At 56.9% G+C, this 23,922-nt stretch overlaps 8 protein-coding genes and 1 non-coding gene across 9 annotated transcripts; 6 read left to right on the forward strand and 3 right to left on the reverse strand.

Annotated features, from left to right (window-relative positions):
* Positions 1 to 4,159: 4,159 nt before the first annotated feature.
* LY79DRAFT_519584 (uncharacterized protein) lies at positions 4,160 to 7,102 on the forward strand (the record flags this gene model as incomplete). Its single annotated transcript, XM_060555157.1, has 1 exon — positions 4,160 to 7,102. One exon carries the CDS (start codon positions 4,160 to 4,162, stop codon positions 7,100 to 7,102), a length of 2,943 nt encoding a protein of 980 aa, XP_060412137.1.
* Positions 7,103 to 8,057: 955 nt separating this feature from the next.
* Positions 8,058 to 8,998, reverse strand: LY79DRAFT_278555 (uncharacterized protein). The gene has a single exon (XM_060552096.1). It carries the CDS (start codon positions 8,816 to 8,818, stop codon positions 8,105 to 8,107), a length of 714 nt encoding a protein of 237 aa, XP_060412138.1. The 5' UTR covers positions 8,819 to 8,998; the 3' UTR covers positions 8,058 to 8,104.
* Position 8,999: 1 nt separating this feature from the next.
* On the forward strand, positions 9,000 to 9,974 carry LY79DRAFT_278554 (uncharacterized protein). The gene has a single exon (XM_060552095.1). The coding sequence runs from the start codon at positions 9,203 to 9,205 to the stop codon at positions 9,818 to 9,820; it is 618 nt and encodes a 205-aa protein (XP_060412139.1). The 5' UTR covers positions 9,000 to 9,202; the 3' UTR covers positions 9,821 to 9,974.
* A 1,282-nt stretch (positions 9,975 to 11,256) lies between these two features.
* On the reverse strand, positions 11,257 to 13,391 carry LY79DRAFT_278568 (major facilitator superfamily transporter). Its single transcript, XM_060552097.1, has 2 exons — positions 12,524 to 13,391; positions 11,257 to 12,449 (listed from the first exon to the last, which is right to left on the reverse strand). Exons 1-2 carry the CDS (start codon positions 13,081 to 13,083, stop codon positions 11,447 to 11,449), a joined length of 1,563 nt encoding a protein of 520 aa, XP_060412140.1. The 5' UTR covers positions 13,084 to 13,391; the 3' UTR covers positions 11,257 to 11,446.
* Positions 13,392 to 16,281: 2,890 nt separating this feature from the next.
* Positions 16,282 to 17,478, forward strand: LY79DRAFT_278619 (uncharacterized protein). Its single transcript, XM_060552099.1, has 3 exons — positions 16,282 to 16,765; positions 16,882 to 17,120; positions 17,196 to 17,478. The coding sequence occupies exons 1-3, from the start codon at positions 16,567 to 16,569 to the stop codon at positions 17,331 to 17,333; spliced, it is 576 nt and encodes a 191-aa protein (XP_060412141.1). The 5' UTR covers positions 16,282 to 16,566; the 3' UTR covers positions 17,334 to 17,478.
* LY79DRAFT_278607 (uncharacterized protein) lies at positions 17,479 to 18,712 on the reverse strand. The gene has a single exon (XM_060552098.1). The coding sequence runs from the start codon at positions 18,608 to 18,610 to the stop codon at positions 17,624 to 17,626; it is 987 nt and encodes a 328-aa protein (XP_060412142.1). The 5' UTR covers positions 18,611 to 18,712; the 3' UTR covers positions 17,479 to 17,623.
* A 1,450-nt stretch (positions 18,713 to 20,162) lies between these two features.
* Positions 20,163 to 21,517, forward strand: LY79DRAFT_581359 (uncharacterized protein; the record flags this gene model as incomplete). Its single annotated transcript, XM_060560186.1, has 2 exons — positions 20,163 to 20,909; positions 21,362 to 21,517. 2 exons carry the CDS (start codon positions 20,163 to 20,165, stop codon positions 21,515 to 21,517), a joined length of 903 nt encoding a protein of 300 aa, XP_060412143.1.
* An 878-nt stretch (positions 21,518 to 22,395) lies between these two features.
* On the forward strand, positions 22,396 to 22,477 carry LY79DRAFT_t180. The gene has a single exon. It is a non-coding gene; the product is annotated as a tRNA-Thr (tRNA).
* Positions 22,478 to 23,190: 713 nt separating this feature from the next.
* On the forward strand, positions 23,191 to 23,881 carry LY79DRAFT_559692 (uncharacterized protein). The gene is made up of 2 exons (XM_060558272.1): positions 23,191 to 23,213; positions 23,317 to 23,881. The coding sequence occupies exon 2, from the start codon at positions 23,352 to 23,354 to the stop codon at positions 23,799 to 23,801; it is 450 nt and encodes a 149-aa protein (XP_060412144.1). The 5' UTR covers positions 23,191 to 23,213; positions 23,317 to 23,351; the 3' UTR covers positions 23,802 to 23,881.
* Positions 23,882 to 23,922: the final 41 nt, after the last annotated feature.

A 23,922-nucleotide genomic window follows, 5' to 3' on the forward strand; every position in this document is an offset into this window, starting at 1 on the left:
GAGAGATGAGCCCTCTCGGAACAAATCAGGATCGCCAACTCAAAGACAGATCGCAACCCAGTGGGCGTGGCTCTTCGTGTTCATGTGGGTACCGGTCTGCATCATCAGCCAAGGGTCGGTCGTTCGACCGCGGAAGATCAACGAGCCTGTTGGAAACGAACCGGTGAGCCTCTAGAACATACCACCGAGTTCGCGATGGGCGGCGGCACACGTACGGTACGATATACGTAGGTACGTAACGAACGGCGGGAAGTTGGGTGTCATGCTACGGGTCCGCAGGAGGAGCACTTATCCTCCTCCAACTAGTCGCCCAACCTGGAAAACGGCCGAGACCAAGGAAGAGAACCAAAAAAAGACTAGTCTGTCCAGACCGTCCATGGCACACTGTCCGAAGGGGTGGGATGACTTTGTGCGACGTGTATCCGTAACTGTCGGGGCTACGTCATGCTTGTACGGTCATGGCTGCGCCAACGGCAGCCACCGTCATCGCCCCGATGGTTCGGGAATCAGGGGACGGGCGCAGGGAACGAAAAAAAAAAAAAAAAACAGGAGGGCTGCAACTGCAACGCACATGTTTGCATTTGGCCAGGCTTATTGTGCTCAACTTCTGTGGTTCGGATGTTTATCCCGGTGACATGGGAGGGGGCACCACATTCTATGCCACGGCGAATCCAGGCACGCCAGACAAGTACCAGATCGGGGAGGGGTCTGCGCCACCCGTAGCTGCCATGAGTCTGCTGCCAGGGGACCGCCCTGCTTGGTTCGCTGCTAGTCTCTAGGTTGTCTTGAGGCTCAGCCAGGGGGGGAGTGTGAAAAGTGAGGAGGGGGGGGCGTAGTGCGGTGTAGGGAGGAGGTTTATGAGAGTCATTGGGCCAAAGATGTCCGTTTTGCAGACAGTCTGGACTTTTCGATGAACCTGTGTGTGTGTGTGTGTGTGTGTGTGTGTGTGTGTGTTTATGTGCGTGAGAGATATGACCATGTGTGAGATTTGTGAGATGAAATGAGTTCCGGCTTTGCTCCGATAAGTTGACGTGTGATTGGCGCCGGGTGACACATGTCACTTTTATTAATAGAAAGGGAAAATGGCGTTCGCTGGTGTAAAACTGTTTTCTGCAAGGTGTTAGTGAGTGAGAGCGCCTCAAACATGAGATAATGAGTCAAAACGGGGGAGGAACGAGCTTCCGAGAGAGAGAAAAAAACTCAAACCCCATGCGGCGAATGGCGGCAGCTGAATCATGGTTGGGCGCAGACGGGTGACGGCATTCTGGCTCATTTTCTTATCTCAATCGGCCCTACGGAAGCGGCTTTGCATGCAAGATTTGGCCATCGATCACATCTGCAACAGCGCTACGGTAGTGGCTGCTGCGTGTCTTGTCTTGCTTATGTGTGTGTGTGTGTGTGTGTGTGTGTGTTTGCTGTGCTTGTTCTTAGCCGCCGGCCGCACACCTTCAGGGGTCGATCAACCGATGATTAGTCCACTACGTCGTCGTCCTGGTGCGCAGGACACGGGTGGTCGAGCGCGACAGCGATAGGCGGTCGGCCGGCAATGCAACTAGGGCGGGAAGAGGCAATGATGGGCCCGGCACAGCAGAGCTTCACTTGGTTCGGTTTGGCTCGGCAAGAGGAGGTCGCCGCAGGATGGATATCCGTACGAATGAGGTACTACCTATGTAAGTACGGATACACTAGTGTAGAGACGAGGGGTGTGAGCTGATGACGGCATGGGGGTCAACGCGGGATGGCACATGGGGGTTAGTGTAGATGCTGAGACCCCCAACACAGCCAAGGGAATTAAGAGCTCTCAGGACGCAGAGAATGGACGGCTAAGGGTTCCTGGCAGGGATGAGGGCAATCTCGGAGGGCTGGAGATGTTCGAGCAAGGGGCTTACTGTTTGCCTACGGTACTCACATCACAGCCGCGACGAAGTATCGTATGTACGATGTACACCACACGTACAGGGAGGGGGTAGGTATATTTTACGTACGCTGCTATGTACGTACGGATACTCTTGTTGACATTCTCTTTCACCTGCTGCTCACTTGATCAGTTGCTCGACTCGACTCCTTCAACCAAGGTCTGAGTGAACTCTCTCTCTCCATCTCTCTCTCTCCCTCTCTCTCTTCCTCTCTCTTAGCAATATAAAAAACAAAATGCAGACGAATAAAGACAAAAGAAGGGAGGGAAAAAAAAAAATGAAGCATGCCACTCGAGTATTTCCTTGGCAAGCCAATTTGTCGAACGGAAGGAAGGATTCAACAGGAGCTTCGGCGGCCGGATCCACTCTTTCTGGTACAATGCCATTTTCAGCACAAGGGAAAACTCTTCGACGGCGATTGTGACTGCACCTTCTTTATTTTTATTTTTTATTTTTTTCAAGCTACTACAGAAGGGGCAAGAGCGAAGAAGGGGTAAGAATGCAAGAGTGCGAAAGAGGAAAGAGGTACGTATCGATGTCTTACCCCCCTCTGGTTTCCTCTTCCCCCTTCCGTCTTGCCGGCGGCGGCAGGCACTAACAACCACGGCAACTGCAGGCGCAAATCAGACACACACCTACTTGTATCTTACCTACCTGCCGTACCTTTACAAAATCATCCTTTATTTCGGTTATCTTTTATTTTGTTTTATTTTATTTTTCTGATTATTCAGTGTTTTTCATCCCTTCCTTATTTGGACCACACACACATGTACATCACACCCTCAGATATGCACATATGCACGATGCACGCCATACACATACACACACACACACACACACACACCTCGACGACCTCTGCTTATCGCCGCTTCCACCGCACCACCGTCGGCTTCTCTCCACTTCTCTCTGACGACTGTTGTGGGCCACACACACACACCCCCCTTTCGTGTTTTTTTTTTCTTCCTCTTTCTAGCCCCGCCAGCCAGTCGAGCCCGTCCAGTCCGTCTTGCTTGGCCTACCTACCTACCAAACTTGCAAATCCACTCTCTTCCCTACTACGTCGGCGCAAAAGATGGTGGTGCTCTACCAAGACTAAGACTGGCTTAGGCACGGCAGGGCAGGGCAACCGGGCAAATCGCATGGCACAACAGGGCATGGTGGACGGGATTGCCTCCCTGATCCATGTTTCGAGACCACCGCCATGAATGACCTCGACCCATCCTGAACTACCAAGTACCTTATTGCTTCCTACCTACCCGTGGGCGTGGATGAACTGACAGACTGCACTCTGCATGCGGACGGACGTCAAACATGGTTCAAGGTCCATGGTTCCACGCACATGGCCCGACCAAACCATGACCAGTGGTGTACACCGAACATGCCTCTCCCTCTCCCTCTCCACCTGCACCAGACAGACAGACGGGCCGCTCTCTGATAGAGAGATTCACACGAGCCGGCAAAGTGGGTGCAAGTCTTACGAGATAACGCAAAAAGCACTCCAGACCCGGTACCGTCTGCATAGCACGCACCAGCCCAGCGCCGGGGCCGAGAAACACCAAACCCACCCCCATCGTGGATCTCACCTCACCTCCCGGCTTGCCTGGCTCGCTCGTCGCCGCCGCCTCCGCCGCTGTCGTTGCTTGTGCCTGTCTAACAGTCTCCAGTTCTTTCCATTCTTCTGCCCCTTCTCCATCCCTCCATCCCTACCTCGTCTACTTCACTTTTCGCCTCTCATTACCTCCCGTCTCTCCGCTACTTCCGCCTGCTGCTGTACACTGCGGACACTTGAACTTTCAAGCTCCGGCTCCCATACCTAGATCATCCCCCCTCCCTCGTCCTTCTCCCGTCCCTCCTTCATCCGAACCCTTCAACTCCCGTCTTCCATTTCCATCTTCTTACACGATGGCGCCTTCTTTTCACAAGTGCTACCGCCGTAAGGTCCACTGACGACTCCTAACGTTGCAATCACTCTCGCCTTGCCGACGATAGATACCTGGCTGGACACACGATTCGTCCATCTCACAAACATCGCCATCAGCAGCTCTAACTACCACCCCATATCGTGTCGTCACTAGGTGGCCGCACCTTCTACCAGTACTACCAAGTCACGCCAGAATATACTGTTATCAATCGATAGAGAGAAAGAGGGCTCGCAAGGACAGGCAGGCCGACCGCGCACCCAGACAGAGGCGACACCGACGCCGACCAACCGTAGACGACGATCATTTCCAAACGCCGGCACAATGTCGGGTTCTCCTCAGGGTCTGGGGACGAGCTCCAACTCGAGCTCCAACGAGTCCCCGCAACCTGCTTCTTCTCTGAATCCTTTCAACAGCCCGCCTCAAGTCCAGCAAGGACAGTCGGGAAAGCTTCTCACTCCGCCATTGCTCCATCCTGCCTCCGCGACCCCACAGGCCAAGAAAGAGAAGAAGAGGGTCGGCTTTCACGGTGACGAACAGCCTCAGCTGTCTCAACCAGTGACCCGGCCACCCAGCATCGTCATAGAAGACGACTACTTCGCGCAGAACATGTCTCCCGAAGTTAACCCCTTCGACACACCGCGCCACGATGCTGATTCTACACCAGCCGGCGCACCGGATGCCGGTGAGTTGCGCCGGGCCCTTACCCAGGTGCTCATCTTGGAAAACCAGGACAGCAGCCGTCCCGAGATACCTGCCCGGCCCCGCCCCGTTCTGCGCCGAAACACCAGCTATGACGATCCCCAGGAGAGGGAAAAGGCAGACATGGCTGAGCGGACCGCCGGCGAGCGCCAGCAGCGTTCCGGCCTCGAGGCTCGCCAACGAGCCAACCGGCTGGCCGTCAGCGTCGAGAACTACGCGTCGCCGGACCGTCGCAGCTCAGTCGATAGCAGCGTCGCCAACCCCTTTAGTGACGATGAGGAAGCCGACAGGGTCACCGGCTTGAGTACGGCAGTAGATGGCGCAGACGACCGCCGCAAGGTTCGGTCTCGTCCCAAGAGGAACTCTCAAACCGATGCCGAGGACCTCGTCCGATCCCACACAAAGCGTGCCAAGAAGAACGTGCGCGGGCCGAACGACTACTTCAAATATCAGCCACCACCCGGCGTCCGCTCTGGGACTGTAACCCCTACCTTGGAGCAGTCTTACGCCCATGACTACGTCCCCCCGCCCAAACAGTATCAAGGCGGTATTCTCTCCTCCCTTCTCAAGCTGTACAATGAGAATGGCAGCGGCAGCAACAGTGGACGGAACACGCCGGGATCCAACACCCCGGCCACGGCAACGCCTAGCCACTCTCCCCCCGGCTCCTTGCCGGCCTCTGCACCCCCTTCAGCCCCTGGCTCGCCTCGGCCCTCGCGCCCCAACAGTGGCTTGTTCAACTACCACAAGAAGCAGGGCTCTCGTTCCTCCATGGCCCTGGCCGAGCTTATGAAGTCGTCGTCGGCCATGGCCGGTCCCGCTTCGAGCGTCTTCAGCCAGGGATTCACGGAGAAGCTCAGGCAGGAGCCCCCATCCAGGCCAAAGAAGAAGAAGTCCAGCGTGTGGGGTGGCTCGTCGCCCAGGTCGTCCAAGTCTGCCAAGGCCGACGATAAGATCCGAATCACCAAGCACATTGCACAGATCTTGTCGAGGCATAAGTACCTTGTCAAGCTGTGCAGGGCGCTGATGATGTATGGTGCTCCGACGCATAGACTCGAGGAGTACATGAAGATGTCGGCGCGTGTACTCGAGATTGAGGGCCAGTTTCTTTACATCCCCGGCTGCATGATCATCAGCTTCGACGACAGCGCAACGCACACGACCGAGGTCAAGATTGTTCGCTCGGCGCACGGAGTCGACCTGGGCAAGCTGCGCGACGTACACGACATCTATAAGCAGGTTGTTCACGATATCATCAGCGTCGACGACGCCACCGTCATGCTCGAAAACATCACGAGTCGCAAGCTGAAGTTTGGCAACTGGACGCGTGTCCCAATCTACGGGCTCGCCAGTGCCTGCGTTGCCCCTTTCGCCTTCCAGGGTCGCTTCATCGATCTGCCCATTGCCTTCGTCCTGGGCTGCCTCCTCGGCTGGATGCAGCTCATTCTCGCACCGAGCAACGAGCTGTATGCCAACGTCTTTGAGATTACGGCTGCCATCGTCACTTCCTTCTTGGCGCGCGCTTTCGGTTCAATCCACAAGGGCCAACTGTTTTGCTTTTCTGCCCTGGCACAAAGCTCTATCGCCCTCATTCTACCCGGTTACATGGTCCTCTGCAGCAGTTTGGAGTTGCAGAGCCATAACCTGGTGGCTGGAAGTGTCCGCATGGTCTACGCCATGATTTACACTCTCTTCCTCGGATACGGCACGACGATCGGCACCGCCCTCTACGGCGTCTTGGACAAGCACGCGGAATCACGAACCAGCTGTGAAAACCCGCTCGATCGAAAGTGGTACCTGCTGTTCGTGCCGGCTTTCACTCTCTGCCTTTGCATCATTAACCAGGCAAAGTGGAAGCAGACGCCGGTCATGGTCCTCATCTCACTTGCCGGGTTTCTCGTTAACAGCTACTCGTCCGACTTCTTCGTGGGAAACGCCCAGATCTCAAACATGCTTGGCGCACTCACGGTCGGGCTGCTAGCTAACCTCTACTCCCGACTGGGCCGCCACGCCCACAACTACTTACTTGACTTCCTTGACTGGTGGGATCTCAAGGTGGCACCGCGCTTCGTCAGCGCGAGCCGTCGCCGTAACGAGCGCCCCCGCCCGGACATGTATCAAATGTCCGGCCAGACCGGCGCTCGTGCCGGTGCCGAGGGCGTTCACACCCCGGGCGGAAACACACCCGAAACGGCACCCAGCTCACCAGTTGTCGAAAGGTTCTCCGAGAAGGACAAGGCGCAAGGGATCGTTCCCGAGCGACAGCGGACTGTGGGCTACGGGCTTGCTGCCGCGGCCATGCTGCCTGCGATATTCGTGCAGGTACCTAGTGGTCTTGCGGCTGGCGGGTCGCTGCTGGCTGGTGTGACGTCCGCGGACCAGATCACAAACAACAACGGCACCGCGACGCCGCCGCCCAGTACCGCTTCGGAATTCAACAACTCGGCTTTCGCCGTTCTCCTCAGCGTCATTCAGGTCGCCATCGGCATCACTGTCGGATTGTTCCTGAGTGCCCTGATAGTATACCCGCTGGGCAAGCGTAGGAGCGGCTTGCTCAGCTTCTAGTTTGTGCGCAGCAAACCCCTCTTAGCTCGGCGCAATTTGGATTTCTTTTGTTATTGGATGCGGGGTGTAGAGGCAACCCGGGATTTGGAGTTGGGTTTCGGTACAAGACGGTTTGTGGATACAAGGAGCTTTAAAAGAGCAAGCATATAAATGGGGGCGGTATGGCGTTCGTGTATGGGTTCAGCGTTGCTTTGAGTACAACGGATTCGAGTCTACCCAGACGTGGCATATTATATAGCAGAACAGCTAGAAGAATGAGACAGACACACCAGAGGTGGTCAAACCTCCAGAACATCACTGCCATCTATCTCCTGCCTCCTGTGCTTTGTATCAAGTGCGCACCCCGTCCAATAGGTATCAAGGGCTGGCGATGATCGTATCTTATAGCAATACTTGGCTATCGGGGTAAGAAGACCTCGAACCTGTTGCGTTACCCGGCATATATCGCCTTGGTGAAGCTATATATATCCTTCTAGACAGAATGATGCCCTCGCGAAAAAGGGGTGCGAGGCAGTTCTTGCCCCCCCCCAATATCCCCAATCGAAGGATGACGGTCCACGATGGACGGGCAAGCAACACTAGACGAGAGGTAAAGAAGTACAAGCACCGGTTCTCGACGTCCTCTGGGGGCTTGGTTTTGTTCGCCGTTCACTTGGGACGGAGGGAGGTTCCGGGTTCGAGATGCAGGTATCTGTTGCGGTGCGCTCAGGGGAACAGCAGGAGACGGCCGGGTGCGGGAACAGAGGCACGGGATGTGTGCGGCACATCTAGATCCATCCACATCTGATCTGGGCCGCGCGGCGATCTCACGATGGACCGGCCGGTGGTTTCACGCCATGATGACGACGCGACGACGGCAGAAAACATGCTACGCAAAACAGAAAGGCGTGAGGGGGGGGGGGGGGGCAAGCACGGTGAATACTCGGAGCTCCCACCCGGGAGATCTCTCTGCGCCGCGGGCTGGCTGTAGACATTTGGCCTTGGGTAGAGGATGTAGATGGTCTATCCTTTGCGAGTGTGTGCCTGGCGCGCGGATGAGTGAGGATGGGCAAGGACAGCGAGAGGTGCACTGGTTCGCGGGTGTGAGGGTACGACGACGGGGTTGGAAGTTATAAACGGCGGCGCATGGTTTGGTTTGGTTTGGTTTGGTTTGGTTTGGTTTGGTTTCGAGAGGTTATTGGGATTGACGCCTTCCTGCAGCAGACGCCGATGCGTATCTACATCTTCTGGCAGGAGGGAGGGATTTGCCCTCCGGGCCCGTTTCGAGCGTCGGTCTCGAGCATGAACGAGCCTCCCATACGGAAGAGGCTCTTTCTTGTACGGATGATGCTGGGTATCTGTATACGGCGAACAGTCGGGAAGCCGCCCGTCCGGATGGGAGACCACCCGCACGGTGTACCGATGACGTGGGGGGTTTACGCGGCGACACACGGGGCGGGAATTGACTTCCATCGAGAGAGGCAGCAGCGCGCAGCAAATACGAGCACGCCGTGGGGCCGAGGCACGAGGACCGGAGGAGAGAGTGGCGGCTTCGAGCCGGCACATCATCGGTAGTCCGTGAGTCCTCGGACTTACATATCCTGCTGGAGCACGCGGGCCTGGAAGACTATGGCCATCGTTGAAGGAAGCCCGCAGGATGTCTCCTCCCCTTGAAGTGGTATCGTCGCCCTCCAGGAAGCCCTCTCCGGAATCCCGGAGTCCTACAATGATTCCCATGAGAGCTATATATGATGGCGAGCGATGGGCCGCACCAGATACATCAAGCTCCCTCGGAGCCCGCCCTCTCTCCCCCCGCGACCCCAGAGCTCCATCGCGCAACTCGTCATCGCGATGTCGCCCCGGCACCTCGCCAAGGCTATCTGTCACGGGTTAGAGCACACAGCAGGACACGAAAGAATAGAATCAAGGAAGGCTTATTCCTACGAAAGTAGAGATGCAAAGGAAACGTCCTGTACATAGGCAAGTACTGCGAGTAACGAGTAACGAGTGAAACGCTACGTGATATAGCACATAATAATCAACCTAACAGGTGCTGTAGGTAGCTATCGTGATACCCATCGAACCACATTACAGCCGGAAGCTCAAAGATGAAATGGGGAAATGGGGAAACGCCGCGTGTTATCCCATACGAGGAACAGGCAGCGAGCGGCACATGCTGTCACCCAGATGCAGCACATCCGCCTTCATAACGACTATGCTTCTCACCGCCCAACGCTTCTCGAACTCCTCCCCCACCTCCGGTGCCCCTGTCTCTCGCGTCGGGCTCCCGCAGGCGTGCGGCGTACAGGTGACCCGATCCCGTCAGCCCCGGCTCGCGCGCCTCGAAGGAATACGAACAGTAGGGGAAACAAACAAACACTCAAGTCTGGTCCTTTAGAGCGGCAGTGGCGGTCACACACGGGGAGTTCAAAGGGGGGTCGATGCGTTGGAACGAGCAGCGTTCCATCGGAGCCATTCGGCCAAGGGAAGGAAAAAAGCCACGGAACTCGGGCAAGCGGGAAGGATGCGAACCCGGCCGTAGCGGTGTTAGCAAACAACGGACAACCTCCGACGGAGGCCAAGAAGCCAAGCGGGCTAGGCCTCCTTCTTCCCCTTGCTGTTTTTTTTTTTCTTTTCCTTGGCCTCGTCGGAGTCGGCTTCCCGTCGACGTCTCGCGCGCGCGCGTGCGAGAGCAAAAATGAAGTTGCCTACGACCGGGAAACCGGGAAGCGTGAGTAAAGGTGGAGGGGACCCATGTCCCCCCGTTCACGAGCCTCGAGGCCCGTCACGAGAGCGATGGTCCGATGGAAGAGAAAAACCGGAGCTCTGCCAAGCCCTCGGGTTCGCGATGGAGCCAGAAACACGCGCCGGTCTTCTCTCCGCGTGTGTGTGTGATCTGTCATTAGGCTCCTACTCCGCACCTTTCCCCCAGACCAACCCCACCCGACGTTCCCCAAACTATGGGGGACAGGGGGGGGATGGCTGGTCTGGAACCAGGACACGGAGTTAGAGCCCGACTGCAAACCGGATCAGGTTGGAAGACTGGGGATGGGGAAGGGGGTCAAGAGAATGGGGGAAGGGAGGGAGATGCTGTTGGATGGTTCGAGATGGGCCGCCCCATTAAAAAAACATTTTAGAGATTTGTGGCTCTCCGTCCCGCTCAGCATCGTACGAGTATCATCTCGGCGTGGGCCCGCATGCCCACGCAGAATTCCTCTCTCTCTCTCTCTCTCTCTCTCTCTCTCTCTATTCCCCGCGCGCGCGGATTCCGTCTCGCCGTAGAGCAAGGGGCAGAGTGCAACGCGAGATGTCGACAGCCAGATCCGGGGTGTGGGAGGAGGTCGTTCTGGTACGGGGGAAATGAACAAGGTGAGGAGGGGGGGGGGGGGGGGGGGGGCAATGTCTGCAGCTTGGACGGTTCCCAACGAAAGGGCCGCACCGTCTTTTATGGTCTTGACGGCTGGTCTCGCAGGCTTTTTTGCTTGTCCGAATTAGGGGTTACACAAATGAAACCCGGAGAAGTGCGTGTGAGAGAGAGAGATTAAGCCAAGAGAAGTGCCAGGGATTCGCATGCCACCAGAAAAGAAGAAAAAAAAGAGAAGAAAAAAAAAACAAAAAAACAGAGATTTCCATCCCCAAGCCAGCGACCAAACCAACCGACCGCCGCCTCTAGGAAACACACGTATATACATACTTACACTGTGATAAGTTCGTTTTACCTACCGATGCTTGTTCTTAGCTGGTCCCCCTTCCGTCACTTCACCTGGGAGAGAGGCGGCGGCGGCGGCGCACTGAACTTTACGTAAAGTAGTAGCTCGGCCGGCCCCACAGGTTCGGGGGGGGGGCGACATATTACATACACTAGTGAGATGATCAAGGTTTTTGTGCGTTTCTTTACAAGCTTTCACGCCAAGCCACTGGGGCAGGTGTCGGCATCGCTGGGCAGCGAAGCTTGTCTCGAGACAAGCTGTCGTGATGTGAGACATTGCATCGCACTGCGGTCATACTGACCTTTGAGGGTCGCGTGAGCGGGAGGAGGGGAGGGTTGACATGGGCTAGGTGCGTTAGAAAGAGACAGAGTGAGCGTGTGAGGGAAATGGTTTCAAGATGTTTGACTGTCTTCAATTCAATCATGCTTCATATGCGCCTGCGGCGCTGCTAGGGTATCGTAACTGTCGCCCCGGCCTCCAGGAAAGAGGGTTGATTTCCTTCTTTCAGCCTCCTCGCGTGTGTGTGCACATCTCCCACACACACCTCCCCCTTTGATGATCCGCATATAACATATCCATAGTAATAAAAAAAACCCACAATAAACCTTATTGTCGCCGAGCCCAGCAGCGACTGGCTTACTCCTTGTGGACTGGCTTACTCCTTGTGCGGGGCTACCTTCTCGACGGTGGCGGCCCCGATGCTGCCCTTCTCCTCGTCGTGGCCCTTCTCCTCGTCGTGGTCGTCGATCTCCTTGGTCTCGACCGCCTCGCCCTGAACGCCGGCAACAGCGTGCTCAAAGCTGCGGCCGCGGCGCTCGGGTCCGAACATAGTCGTGACCACGATGCCCATAGCGATGATGGCCGTCGCGATACCCATGACCGGGCCGTACGCCTCGACGCTGTGGCCCGAGGGCGCCCTGACGAATGTCTTCTCCGCGATGGCGTTGACGATCTGGGCCGACGGCGACGAGATCATGTTGCCCAACTGGTACGTGATACCGGGGAACGACGAACGGAAGGCCGGGGGCGACAGCTCGTTGAGGTGGATGGGAATGACGCCCCACGCACCCTGGACGAAGAACTGCATGAAGAAGCCGCTGGCGCTGAGGGAGCGCTCGCCCTGGGGCAGGATCCAGGCCGGGATCAGGCAGGCCGAGATAAGCGCCGAGGCGATGATGGCGCGGCGACGGCCAAAGAACTGGGACAGGTAGCCGATGATGGTGCCGCCGACGCAGGCGCCGGCCTTCATCAGGATGGAGGCGCGGGACGCGCCGCTGTTGCCCATCTCCTTCTGGGAAATCATGAAGGTGGTGTACGAGTCTTGCGACGTGTGCGAGTAGTAGTTGAACCACGTCATGAGAATGATGCAGTAGACGCACATCTTCCACTCCTGCGCAAGCATCTTCTTGGTTTCCCTCCAGAAGGCGCCGGGCGAAGCCGACTTCTTGCCGTGCGCCTTGGCCTCGAGGAACTGCTGGGACTCGGGGAACACGATACGGACGAGACCGACGGCGATGGAAATGCCGGCGGCGATCCAGAAGACCGTCTTCCACGTCTCGACGCCACCGCCGACGCCGAGGTTGGCGCAGCCAGCGAGCACGTAGCCGAAGGAGTACCCCTGTTGGAGTATACCAGACATGAGACCGCGGGCGTTGGAGCTGAAGACCATGTTAGTGGGGGGTTCCTTGACGCAACAACAAAAGACCAGAAAAGAGTGATGAGGGCAACGTACGGGCAGTGCTCGAGAGCCATAGCGATGGCATTTCCGTAGACTCCTCCCATGAAGAGGCCGAACAAGCTGCGCACAGCCAGGAATTGCTGGAAGGTGGAGCTGTAGATGGTGGCAATCTGGAGGAGACCAAGGATGATCATGTTGGCAACCATGGGCCACTTGCGACCATACTTGTCACCGGCCAGACCGAAGGCGGCGGCGCCGACGGAACGGAGCAGAAGGGTCAGGGTGATGGCCGTGGTGATGTCCGTCTTGGAGCGGTGGTAGTACTTGGCCAGCTTGGTGGTCTGGATAGAGAGGGCGTGGAAGTCAAAGGCATCAGCTGTCCAGGCGCAGAAACCACAGGTGAAGAAGAGCCAGTCGCGAGGGCTCAGCTGGGCCATAAGGGTGATGGGGTTCTTGATGGGGTCGGGATCCTGCCATTCCGTGTGCGTCTCGCCGTCCGGGGTGACGACAACGGTACGCTGCTTCCAGATGAAGAGGTCCTTCAAGGACTGCTTCGCCGTGGCCAAGACGCCCTTGGCGATAGGGTCGGCGGGCTGAGCGGTTGGCGTCGACATGGTGGACGTCGGTGTTGTGCGGCTCCTGACTCTAGCTCAGGTTTCCTCGAAGGCCGTCAGGGTGTGGTAGAAGAGGAGGGCAGCGGGGGAAAGAGAAAGTGTATAGTTGAGATGATGGAGAACGGATGAGGCACGACTGCTGATTCCATTAAAACAAGACGAGATGAAGGCGACGCAAAGCTCCTCATATAGTCGAGAGCAGCCTCGATGGCCCTCCCCGTGGACGAATCACCAGCCAGTTCAGCGTGTCGACGCCAAGAGTTCACCAAGCAAGGGGGTTGTGGATAGGAAGGTTTCGAAGGAGAGCGTACGGAAACAAAGAGCAACGATGTCGAGGGTCAGAGCATGGCAAGTCGCCCGCGGCCTCGAAAACGGATCATGCTCCATGATGGAACCCTGCAGTGAAGCGTGATGAGTGGTACTCTGTACAGGCAGTCCTACCAATGGCGGCAGGGGGTGGGCATCTGTGATGGATGCGTGGGGAGGAAGTAGCTGACGATGCGGGGTCAGGGTCGGAGGAAAGGGGCAAGGTGTGCCTAGCACGGAGTAGGATGAGAGGAGATTCATGGAGCTAGAGTTTTCTAGCGGCTGAGTGACTACCTAGACGAGGGAGAGCATCAGGCAAGGGGAAGCGAGGGAGGGGAAGGAGGAGGCGGCGGCAGACAGGGGAGAGGGAGGCGAGGCTGGGGTCTCTGGTCCATGGTTGTTGAGAGTTTAGACTTTTCAGAACAACAGATAGAGGGCCAGGATGATTCCGGGAGGCGTGTGGTTGGTCCAGGTCCATCCATATTGGGATATCGGTAGGTACTGGCGTTGGTGTGTTGCATACGATGGCGTCCGCGGCCAGGCTTCTCGCTGCCGATTGCGCTCAAGGTACGGATAGACAGATAGAAGCAGCACGCTATGTGATGTGGGAGACGGACGGCCTTCACTCCGGCACATGATGCATCAGCCCATGGAGAACGAATGGGATCGAGGAGCATGGGGAACGGCATGGCAGCCACCGGCGGCAGGGACATGCATGTCGAGCACCGGACTGGACGCACGTCGGACGAGGCGAGTTGGTTTGCGTTTGTAATGACGGGCCATACAGAGAGATGAGGCCCCGGTTATGGCACGTTCAACTACCAACGTACGGCAAGGTGGGATGAGATGCAGCGGGATCCTCCGCGCGAACGGACGAGTCCACTTGGAGTCGCCGGCCAGACACCCTCTCGAATGCACAGAACAACGAAGATCGGGCTGCTTCTGGCGGGAGAGAAGAAGACGGTGACTACGCACTAAGACAGACCACGGCGTAGTTGTGGGTGCACAACATGTCCCACGTGTTCCATCCATTCCAACAATGCTGGTGGGTGTTGGGGGTCTGTCTGTCTGCCAAATACCAAAACAGGAAGCGGCGAAACAGAGGAGGAGTTTCGTTTCCCTCGGCGAAGGAGACTGTGATTGATTCGTTGCGCTCTAGTGTACCATCGAGAGGGTCGGCCTTGCAGACCACTGGCGGCATGTGTTGCCCTGTTGGATCTAGCCATGTTGGATCTAGCCATGTAAGAAATAAACGCAGACAGACGGATGCCAAGAGTATCTGGTAAGCAGAGTGGAACGCTAGGAATAGCAACGGGGGGTTTGAAAAGTTGGTGAGCCGGGCCAAGAACGGTCGTGGCAGTAACAAGCAGGCAGAACCAACAGACTAGTACCGGTAATCAGATTGAGAGGAGGAGAGAGAGATGGCAAAAAATCGGAGGGTCGACTCGACACCAGAAAAAAGTTTGCGCCTCACACGTCCAGGAGGTCTTGGCTGTCCGTGTTGGGTACAGCGCGTGTGTGGTCTGTGGGGGGAGGAGAGGCCGGTGATGTTGCATCACCAAATCCTTCGAATGGAGAGCAGAATCATGCCAAGGTTTATGAAATGTGCCAAGGGGAAAGGTGTGAGGGAGGAGAAGGAGGGGAAACAACAAAAGCGACAGCGAGGAAGAAGGCCGGTCATCTTGCCTCAGGTACGTGGGATGGGATGGTATCTGGGTAGGTAGGTACCTTGGCAACTTGGGTAGGTGTTGCCTGTTTGTTGGTTCGGGGCGTTGGGTCAAGGTTTGTGGGAAGGAACGACAAAGGGGAAGGTGGCCATGGCCACCGCGCTTGCCTTTTTGCTGGTGCCCTCGGGTGCGGGGCGAGCAGGCACGGGCGAGGAAGGAACGAAACAGAACGGACTCATTCACTCGGCCGACAGAAGGCGCCATCAGGAAACACTGTCGTGCCTCGCTCGCAATTACCCCGTGTCCCGTGACCAAACACCCCGTATTTCTTCCATCCTCATTCCACCTTCATTTCGCATACCTATACGGATAAACAGTATTGACGGCCTGCCTGTCTTATCTGCGCTGCTCCAGTCGCCGAGACTCGCGTCTGCGATACATATCCTTCCATGTGGCCATGCGCTCGCTACTGCCGGCTAGATGCGCGAACTAAGCAGGCACTCAACACGATAGCTAAGCATCAGTAATAAAAAGAAAGTGCGAGGTCGGACGAGGGGGGGGACATAAGCAACATGCCAACGAAGCGCACCAACACTCAATCCTCCCCCACCCCCAAGACTCGTGGGCAATGCAGCTCAGCAGGTGTGGGCAGGGATGTGGTTCGCCGGCGGCGACATTAAGCCAAGACACAACGGCTGATGACTTTGCCAAGAAAGTGCTTGTGTCCGTCCCGGCAAGCCCTCCCGTTGCGCCAAGTTGCTCGGCGCTGCGAAAGAGAAGTCGCCGCATTCTTGAACGAACTGACGACGTCCACGACCATCACTGATGAGGTGAAGTCAAAAAAGAACCCGAGAAAGAGGGACGTGGGGGGGAAAAAAAACAAGCGACGTTGTTTCGCGCATTCCAGCTCGCCGGTACGGATAACCATGGATGGGTCAAACGAACTGTTTGTTGACTAAGCCTGACTGACAGCTGGCCCGCGACAGGTAGGTTCAAATCTCCCCGCACAGATTGATTGGCCTGCCGATCATCAATACGGGGTAAAATGTCAGCCAATGGTGGACAGACCACCAGAGAGCACGCCTGTGTCCCACCGTAACAGAATGAAGGGAAGGGCATCCGTACAGAGAAGACACTTACTACTACTAGTGCTGTGGAATTAAGCTTAAGGGACATGATAGCTGGTCTGGCGCTAACCACTAGCTGGCACCACCCACGACTGACTGGTCGAGTCGGTGAAGCATACTAGGCATGTACAGAGCTCTACGGATACATACCTACGGGTAGTATGATGGCGTGCACAATGTCTCTTATGCGCAGCATCTCTTGGCCAATGGGATGGTTCGTCATGGAGGGATTCGGAGTAGGAAATTCGCGCACTGATCTCTGCTCGTGCCGTAGGCGGACGAGCCGTCAGTGGTCCTTGACGGGGACGGGGGGACGCCTCCATTTTTCCCCCCAGATCTTCAAGCCCCAGCTCTCTCCATCCTCTCCATATTACTCCATCTAGATGGCCCATGGTATGTATGTATCTCTCCCCCGTCCCCCCTCCCCCAGAAGTTCGCAGCTCTTAGGCACGTTGCTCCGTACCCACGTGCCACTAATTGGCTACTTCCCTGCCGGAAAAGAAACCAAGACCCGTACTCCGTACTTTGGCAGGCACGACCGGGGACAACCCCCACTTTCCTCTCGACATTTCTGGTCATACGGTATCCCGGATCTTTCCCTCCTGCAGGCGCGTTCGTCACCGTCCCCGTCCCCTTACGACCCTCCTCCGCGCGGCCGGTGACGGTCAAAAGTCACCCATTGACTCGTCTTCTTTCAGTTACGTGGAAGCCCACATCCTTCTTCCCCCGGCTGGGTTTCCTTTGGCCGTCGACTCTCATTTCGAGTCATGCCGGGGGTCGACTTGCTTTCGGTCTAGTGTACCTCATCGCTGGGCTGGGCATTGTAACCAGGCCAGACATCAAACGATGCGCCCGCAACATCGTGACCTTGCCAAGACCATACATGGTTTACCCAAAACATGGCTTTCTTTCGTCGCTAACTTGCTGCCTGCCAGTGGTAATCACAGCCCTCACCCGAGCAATTCGTATCTTGGTCCCTCCCTTGTCGCATACAAGCTAATGTAGAGCACAGAGTAATGCCCGACCAGCTTCGACATGCAGATACGACCAGACCGACCCGGCACTTGGCCTCTGCGAGCGCCGCCGTCCGCTCGCCTCATCCAGCCACCCGCCGTGCCGCCGCCTATCGCCTAGACCGGCTTTCCCTTAGTCTAGGCTCAACCTGAACGTTCGCCGTACTTTGAAAGACCACCGACTGTACATGATAACGGGTTGATGGCCGCATCCTGTTTTCCGCCGTCCCCAGCACTCCCCGCTTCCCCAGCAACATCTCTTCGACCCCAAACCCTTAATCTGTCTCTGCGGGGACGACGGGTCCATCATCCTCGCCCACCGGGCACTTTTCGACATGCGTCTGTCTGCACCGTCGCGTCACCCCACTCCCATCACCACCTACCACCACCTGCTCGGCTTACCATGCACCACCGCGTAGCCTGATCCTTACCGCAACGAGGCAAAAACATCTGCAAGCCCATCTCCCCGGTGTTTTGGGATACCTTTCCAGCCAGCCATCCAACCTCCCCCTCCCCCTTCCACGCCGGCATAATGGCCGCCAAGTGCTACCCTGGAAGTCATTCTCGCAGCAAGATATCCACCAGCCGCACGAGACCTGGGAAACGTGCAGCGAATATGTCCACATCCTCGCCGCCCGAGTCGTTGGAACTGTCTTGTTTCGCTGCCCCTAAACGGCGGTGAGCCGCGAGACCGGTTGCGATGATGTTCACGTGCCACCGAAAGCGAACCGTTAACCCATCCATCGCTTTTGACCCTTGCAATTGGCGGCGAGAGGTGTTGCATGTCCATGGCCAATCGCCCATATCGCACCAGGCCACCAACCCTCAGTCCTCGGGCCTCCGCTTGCCCTAGCCGCTGTCTCAATTCCCATGCCAGCTCCAGTCTAGCCCGAACAGCGCTTCTAGAAGCCCAGGGCTTACGACGGCTATGGGCACGTATTTTGGGAGTTGTGTGTTCCACTAGTTTACCGGTATAGGAATGTCGTCCGCGACCTCGTTGCAAGATGCCGCCTAATGAAGCCATCGCTAACCCGTTCAAGTCACCTTCACGTCGGAGAACACCTGGCCTGTGACACGCTGCCCGTGCTGTCTGCAATGCTGGGAATAGCATGCGACAATAAACGTTCCCACTCTGCGCGTTTCCGTGTATTTCAGGGTCCACCACGCAAGCACCGCATCTTGTCCCCGGGATGGGATGGCAATAGCACGTGAGAATAGCGCACAGCCATTCGTCCCAAACCAGCTGTCTATGGCACCGTTCCCTCCAGCCGGATCCCCTTCCAACGCCGTTGACGCGTTCGAAGCTCGGATACAAGAAACGCCAAGGCCCCTGGCCCGTTTTTTTTGCTTTCTTGGCCTCGCCTTCGCGCAACGTCGCCAACGTGGCCGCTGCCTCCCACTTGGCATCAGACATGTCAAGCCGGTTACGATAACAGCTTATACGCTACTAGGCGCCCGACCATGAATCGCGACTCCGCCGGAGAAGGAGAGGCTAGGTACCGGCTGACTTGGCTCGCGCACGGTCGACGTGACCAATGAGCTTGTCATCTAGCTTCGGTCGGCTCGTCCCCGACTGCACCCACCCAAACCACACACGCACACACACACACACCTCGAATGGCCCATCTGCCGAGCGCCCTTCGGCTGGGCGGGCGGCCTTGTCTCCGGAGCTTGTCATCGTTCCGGAACATCCTCGCGATCCCCAACCAAAGCAAGGTCGCCATCCCTTCGGTGGCGGCTTCACAGAATCACCACCCAGACTGCCTGTCTTTTGCTATGGCAAGCGTGGGTAGGAAAGAATCGGAACGGAAAGAACTCGGATCGAAGCTTGGCCCTGGCAAGTATCGTCTTGGCATCTTACGATGTCGATCAGCCAGTATTGCTCCGTGTCAAGCGGCAACAATCGCCATTCAAGAGTCCCGATTTCACCCAGAACACGTATCTTGTATCGAATTCCCCTCTCTGCAGTTGAATGATCTTCTGAGATGCCTCCCTCCAACGCCCTGTTGCTAACCCACGAGTGCCTTCTGTGTGCTCTTCGCCTGGCATGACGAATGGACCTCACTCAGCATCCGAAAAACCGGTGGCGAGCGAGCCCGGGGCCGTCTGTTGCGGGTATACGGGTGATATCCGTACAATCGAGTATTTGACAGAGTTTTCAAGTTGGCAAGACGCTTCCCGTTGAGGGGTGCAGAACACAGATGCCTACAGATTCTTATGATATGGCAAGGTGGGGAGAGTAGTCATTTGTCGGGTGGTCATCAGGGTGGCAGCACTTTGGCGCGTGCTGGTTTTAATGTTTAGAGGCTCAGTCATGCTACTACGTGATTATATAGCAGACACGGTCCAGCGTCGAATGCATGAGCTACGCTGCGAGTTGACCGTTTGAACAACCGGTGGCGGATTGAGGCCTTGCAATCATAGAGTATCGGTTCTGGGCCTCGTCTCTTTCCAGATGATGTTCCTCTCCTCTCCCCTCCACTGTGGTTACCGCCTACCAATGGTCGGCTAGATTTGGCGTCGACTGCACAGCGTCCCTGGACTGACACTGTTCGGTGCTGCCGGTAGGAAATGTGGAGATTTCCGGACCGGCACGGCTCTGGGTACGGCCGTCTGGAAAGTGGAAAAGTCGAACCTTCCCGTCTACATTCGGACGTACCATGGCCCTGTATCGTGACTTCTCGAAATGACAATGAGCGCTCTCGATTCGTCTGTCCTTCTCCCGCCGCCTGATTCAACAGCACCATCTGTCGACACGTCGCGAGTGGCGCCCTTTCGAGCGTTTCGACTTCGACAACTCTTCTTCCTGAGCAACTATCACCGCAGAGGGCAAAACCAAGCAGGGTATACATATACACTCTTCGAATTATCACGAACTCTGCTATGTAAACTGCCTTCTCCTCTTCAAGATTCTGATCTTCGCTCTGCCAGACGCCAGGGTCAGACCCTCCCCCACACCTTCGGTAATGAAGGACGGCCACAGCCGCGATCGAGGACGTTCGCACCGACGGATCCCCATGGAGTTCAACATCTTCAACTCTGGGATCGCCGAGACCGCCGACAAGCCGCTGTTCTGCCTGAGCAACGACGAAGAGCCCTCGGACAACCACCTGGGCATCAACCTTCACGCGGGCCCCTTTGACGTGCACCCCAAGATCGCCAACCTCACGCACCGCACCGTGGTGCGGACCGGCTGGGAGACAATGAAGACGATGGACGTCGTCCTCTTCGAGACGGCGACGACGACGACGACGACTACGACAGACAAAGGGGAGCCCGCCAAGGTCGTCCTCGAGCAACAGATACCCTGGGGCCCGCTCGGCCGGCTGCTCCGGTGGCGAAGCGCCGCCGCCGCCGTCCGGTGGGTGTTCACCATGCAGATCCCGCGCCGGGAGGGGTTGGCCGACGTCGACTTCGAGTGGCGACACAGCCGGGGGCTCACGATCCGGCGGCTCCGGGGCGCGGACGGGTGGATGCTATGGCGGAAGCGGACGGCAGACGAGGTGCGGAGGACGGGCGACGGAGGCGACGAGCTTGTGGCTCTGGTGTCACGCAGCGGCTCGCGGCCGCACCTGGGCACGCGTTTCGCGTTCGCCAACGCAGCGGCACGCGGCGAGCTCGGCGACGGCTTCTCGGTGGTGGCGCTCATGTCGGGCATCGGCGTGATGCTGGCGCAGAAAAGGTCGCTGGGGGACACGGTCGACGCGCTGGAGGTCACGAGGCGGCGGCGGTCGATGCTCGCAAGGGCGGCGATGGCGGAGAGGCGGGCGCGCGAGGCGAGGGACTGGCTCGACACGATGGCGCTGATGGACGAGGAGGTCTGGGAGGCGGAAGAGCCGGGTCGGCCCGGGCCCGGCCGCTCTGATCGCGTCCGGGCATGGAGGAAGGAGCAGCGGCGGGCGTCTGAGGGATCCGGGGGCGTCGGCGGGACGCCACGACTCGACCCGGTCGCCGCGAGGCCTTGGAGGGCGCCGCAGCTGCTGCCCGCGACGCCGAGGTCCGCTAGGACGACGCGGAACGGCGCGCTGACGCCGGGCCGGCGCACCGCCTCGAACCGCAGCCGCTTATACGAGCACGAGAGCGAGCGTTTCGTGGAAAACCCGGGCGGCATCCACATCTGAAAGGACAGGCGGGGGGGCAGTGAAGACAGTGGTCGAGTACATAGGCTAGAGTGTATCAACAAAAGTCATTATTACAAAATGATGCTTTACGAATGCTGTCTTTGCTTCCACAGGCCGATACGTCGCGCAAGAAAGAGCCTGCGAATCGGTTCATTTCGCGATCGGAACACACTGATACGCCAAATGGTTTGCGTGTGTAAAGCGGACGAGGATGAATCAATGGTACGGATTTAATCTCTTTTTTATTCGGCTTATCAATATGTGTAATCTTGTCATCTTGACGGGTTAGCTGAGGCTTCATCATGGCAAAACACCCGTCTTAGCACGCAACCCTCGAGAAGCTTCAAGCATCTTGACTGAATGATAAGGCTCCCGCGGAGCCCATGCGTCTTCTACGCAACGCGCAAAGGTCATTTTCTGCTCCCAAGCATATTGCGAAGAGCACACAAATTGGGGGGGGGGGGGGTGGGACCGGAATTGCACGTCGAGCCCGAGTTTGCGCTCAGCAGTATTCTATGGACACGGCCCGAGCATCGACAAAGTTCTCGGCGGCACGTATTGCGCCGCCGACGGTGACGGTGCGCTGGGGGGCACGTCGGAAGTCCAGACATATCTCATCACATGAGAGGGCCAGCCTCGTAATCTCGGCCACCCCGTCTGGAAACACACACGTAGCCTTCTCCCCTTTTTTTTTGTTTTTTTGAGAAAAGAATCCGGAGAGGGGGGGGGGAATGATGTACTTCGGTTTCGGTTTCCCTGCTCACGCAAAAAAAGGCAGATCAAAAAGCACAATCTAGCTTTCCTAACGGGCCTCGCTCGATATGATCGAACGGTTTCCTGTTTCGCGCTTGCACGCATCCAATCCCCAAACGCCGTAAATGCTTCTTCCCTTACTAAAATCCGTTCTTTTGACCGGGAGGCCAATTCCTCTCTGATGGAGCTTCCGGGACAAAAACGGCCGTGTCGTCGGTATTCGGTTCCGGTCTTCCGTCTGCCGCTCCCCCCCACCCGTCGAGACCCCACTCGCATAGGGGTCGGGAAATGGATCATAGTTCCCAATTTGAGTCCCGCAAAACAAGCCTTGTTGGCTAAGTGGTATAGCGTCTCACTAGTACCCTGGTGACATGAGAAGATCGGCGGTTCGATTCCGCCACGAGGCATAAGCACAAATGAGCTGTTCGGCTCGTCTTTTTGCAATTGGTGGGATTTACCATCTGTTTTTGCATACACCTGAGCCGTGCTCGTGTGGGTGGCTGGTTGGTAGCACGATACTTTTATGCCCTGTTGAGGTGGCTTGCTGTGTGTGGCCGTGCACCTCGATTCGTCGCTGATATCCATTCACCTTAGGCGCCACATTAGTTGTTGCTCGCGCTACAATTAACACCACTCCACCCATTCCACTCATACATCCATACAATCATCTAAGAGCTCGTGATGATGCAAACTTCCCATCTATCCCCCATCCCCACCGAACCCCAAAGAGTTGCAGTCAAGCCATACAAACAAAACCACCATCGTCTTGCGCCACAGGCGGGCCATTCATTGGTCTGGAAGCTACCCCGCACCAACACACTCAGTGAAGTGACCCAGCGCGCGCGCGCGTGGGGGGGGTTATCTCGACAGATGAGGCTGGTCGACAACGTGTGCCTCGGCAAGACAAGAGCGGCCGTTGGAAAAGAAATCCCCCCTGGTCTTCAGTCACACACACGTACACACACAGAACCCGCAGTCCTACGCATCATGTGCATGTGATAATAGCCCCGGTTCTGATAGCACCACGATGTCATTGCTTCTGCTGCTACCCCGCGGCAACGGCAAAGCCACAGCGGCCAAGGAAGGGAGGTGTGATCAGGGTGCGGTGTTATGTGAAGGGGGTTGCGGGAATCGTGATTGATCGTAGGTTGATTCCGCGCCAGTAGGGACAGCCATCCCCGTCGGCTTGATGACCCTATAGGTATGCTTGTTCCCGCAGGCCTCCTTTGCCAACCACTGCTTCCAGTCATTGATCCAGGCCGTATTGAGTCGAGAAGCCAGATGAGAGCTAAACACATATCCAAGACCGGATTTTGGTCCGTTGTCTCTCTTATCACCACCACCACCACCACAACCACCATCGTCGCCAGTAGGGTAGCATCAATGACGACGTATCCAAAGATTCCAAAGTCGATATTGAAATCTCGCCAGGTACCGTCGCCTCCCCTGGCCTGCAAAGCTTCCCCCAAATCCAGTCTTGCGTGCTACGGCATTAGACGAACCCCAACTGTCAGACCAGAACGGCATTGTGCGTCGTTCCCCTCACCTTGGCATCTCCAACGACATGCAAGGTCGTGTCCATTGGCACGCGGGCTAACAGTCTCCGTGACCGATCAGGAAGCTGGGAGTGCCTTTCTTTCTGTTATTTGTTCAGAAAGCACCAGGTCCCTCAGATATCGCAAGAGCCAGGATCAAATATTAAATATGGACACAGCGCGCGTCGTTCATTGAAGGGGGGGAAAGGGAGAAGGAGAAGGATTGTTGCGAGCGCCTATGCAAGTCAAGAGACGAGAGAATTCAGAAGAGTTGCACAAAAAAAAAAAAAAGGTCCCGTTCGACGACAAGATCCCGC

This window comes from Colletotrichum navitas (genome assembly GCF_030913465.1).
Source record: "Colletotrichum navitas strain CBS 125086 chromosome Unknown LY79scaffold_48, whole genome shotgun sequence".
NCBI lineage: Eukaryota > Fungi > Ascomycota > Sordariomycetes > Glomerellales > Glomerellaceae > Colletotrichum > Colletotrichum navitas.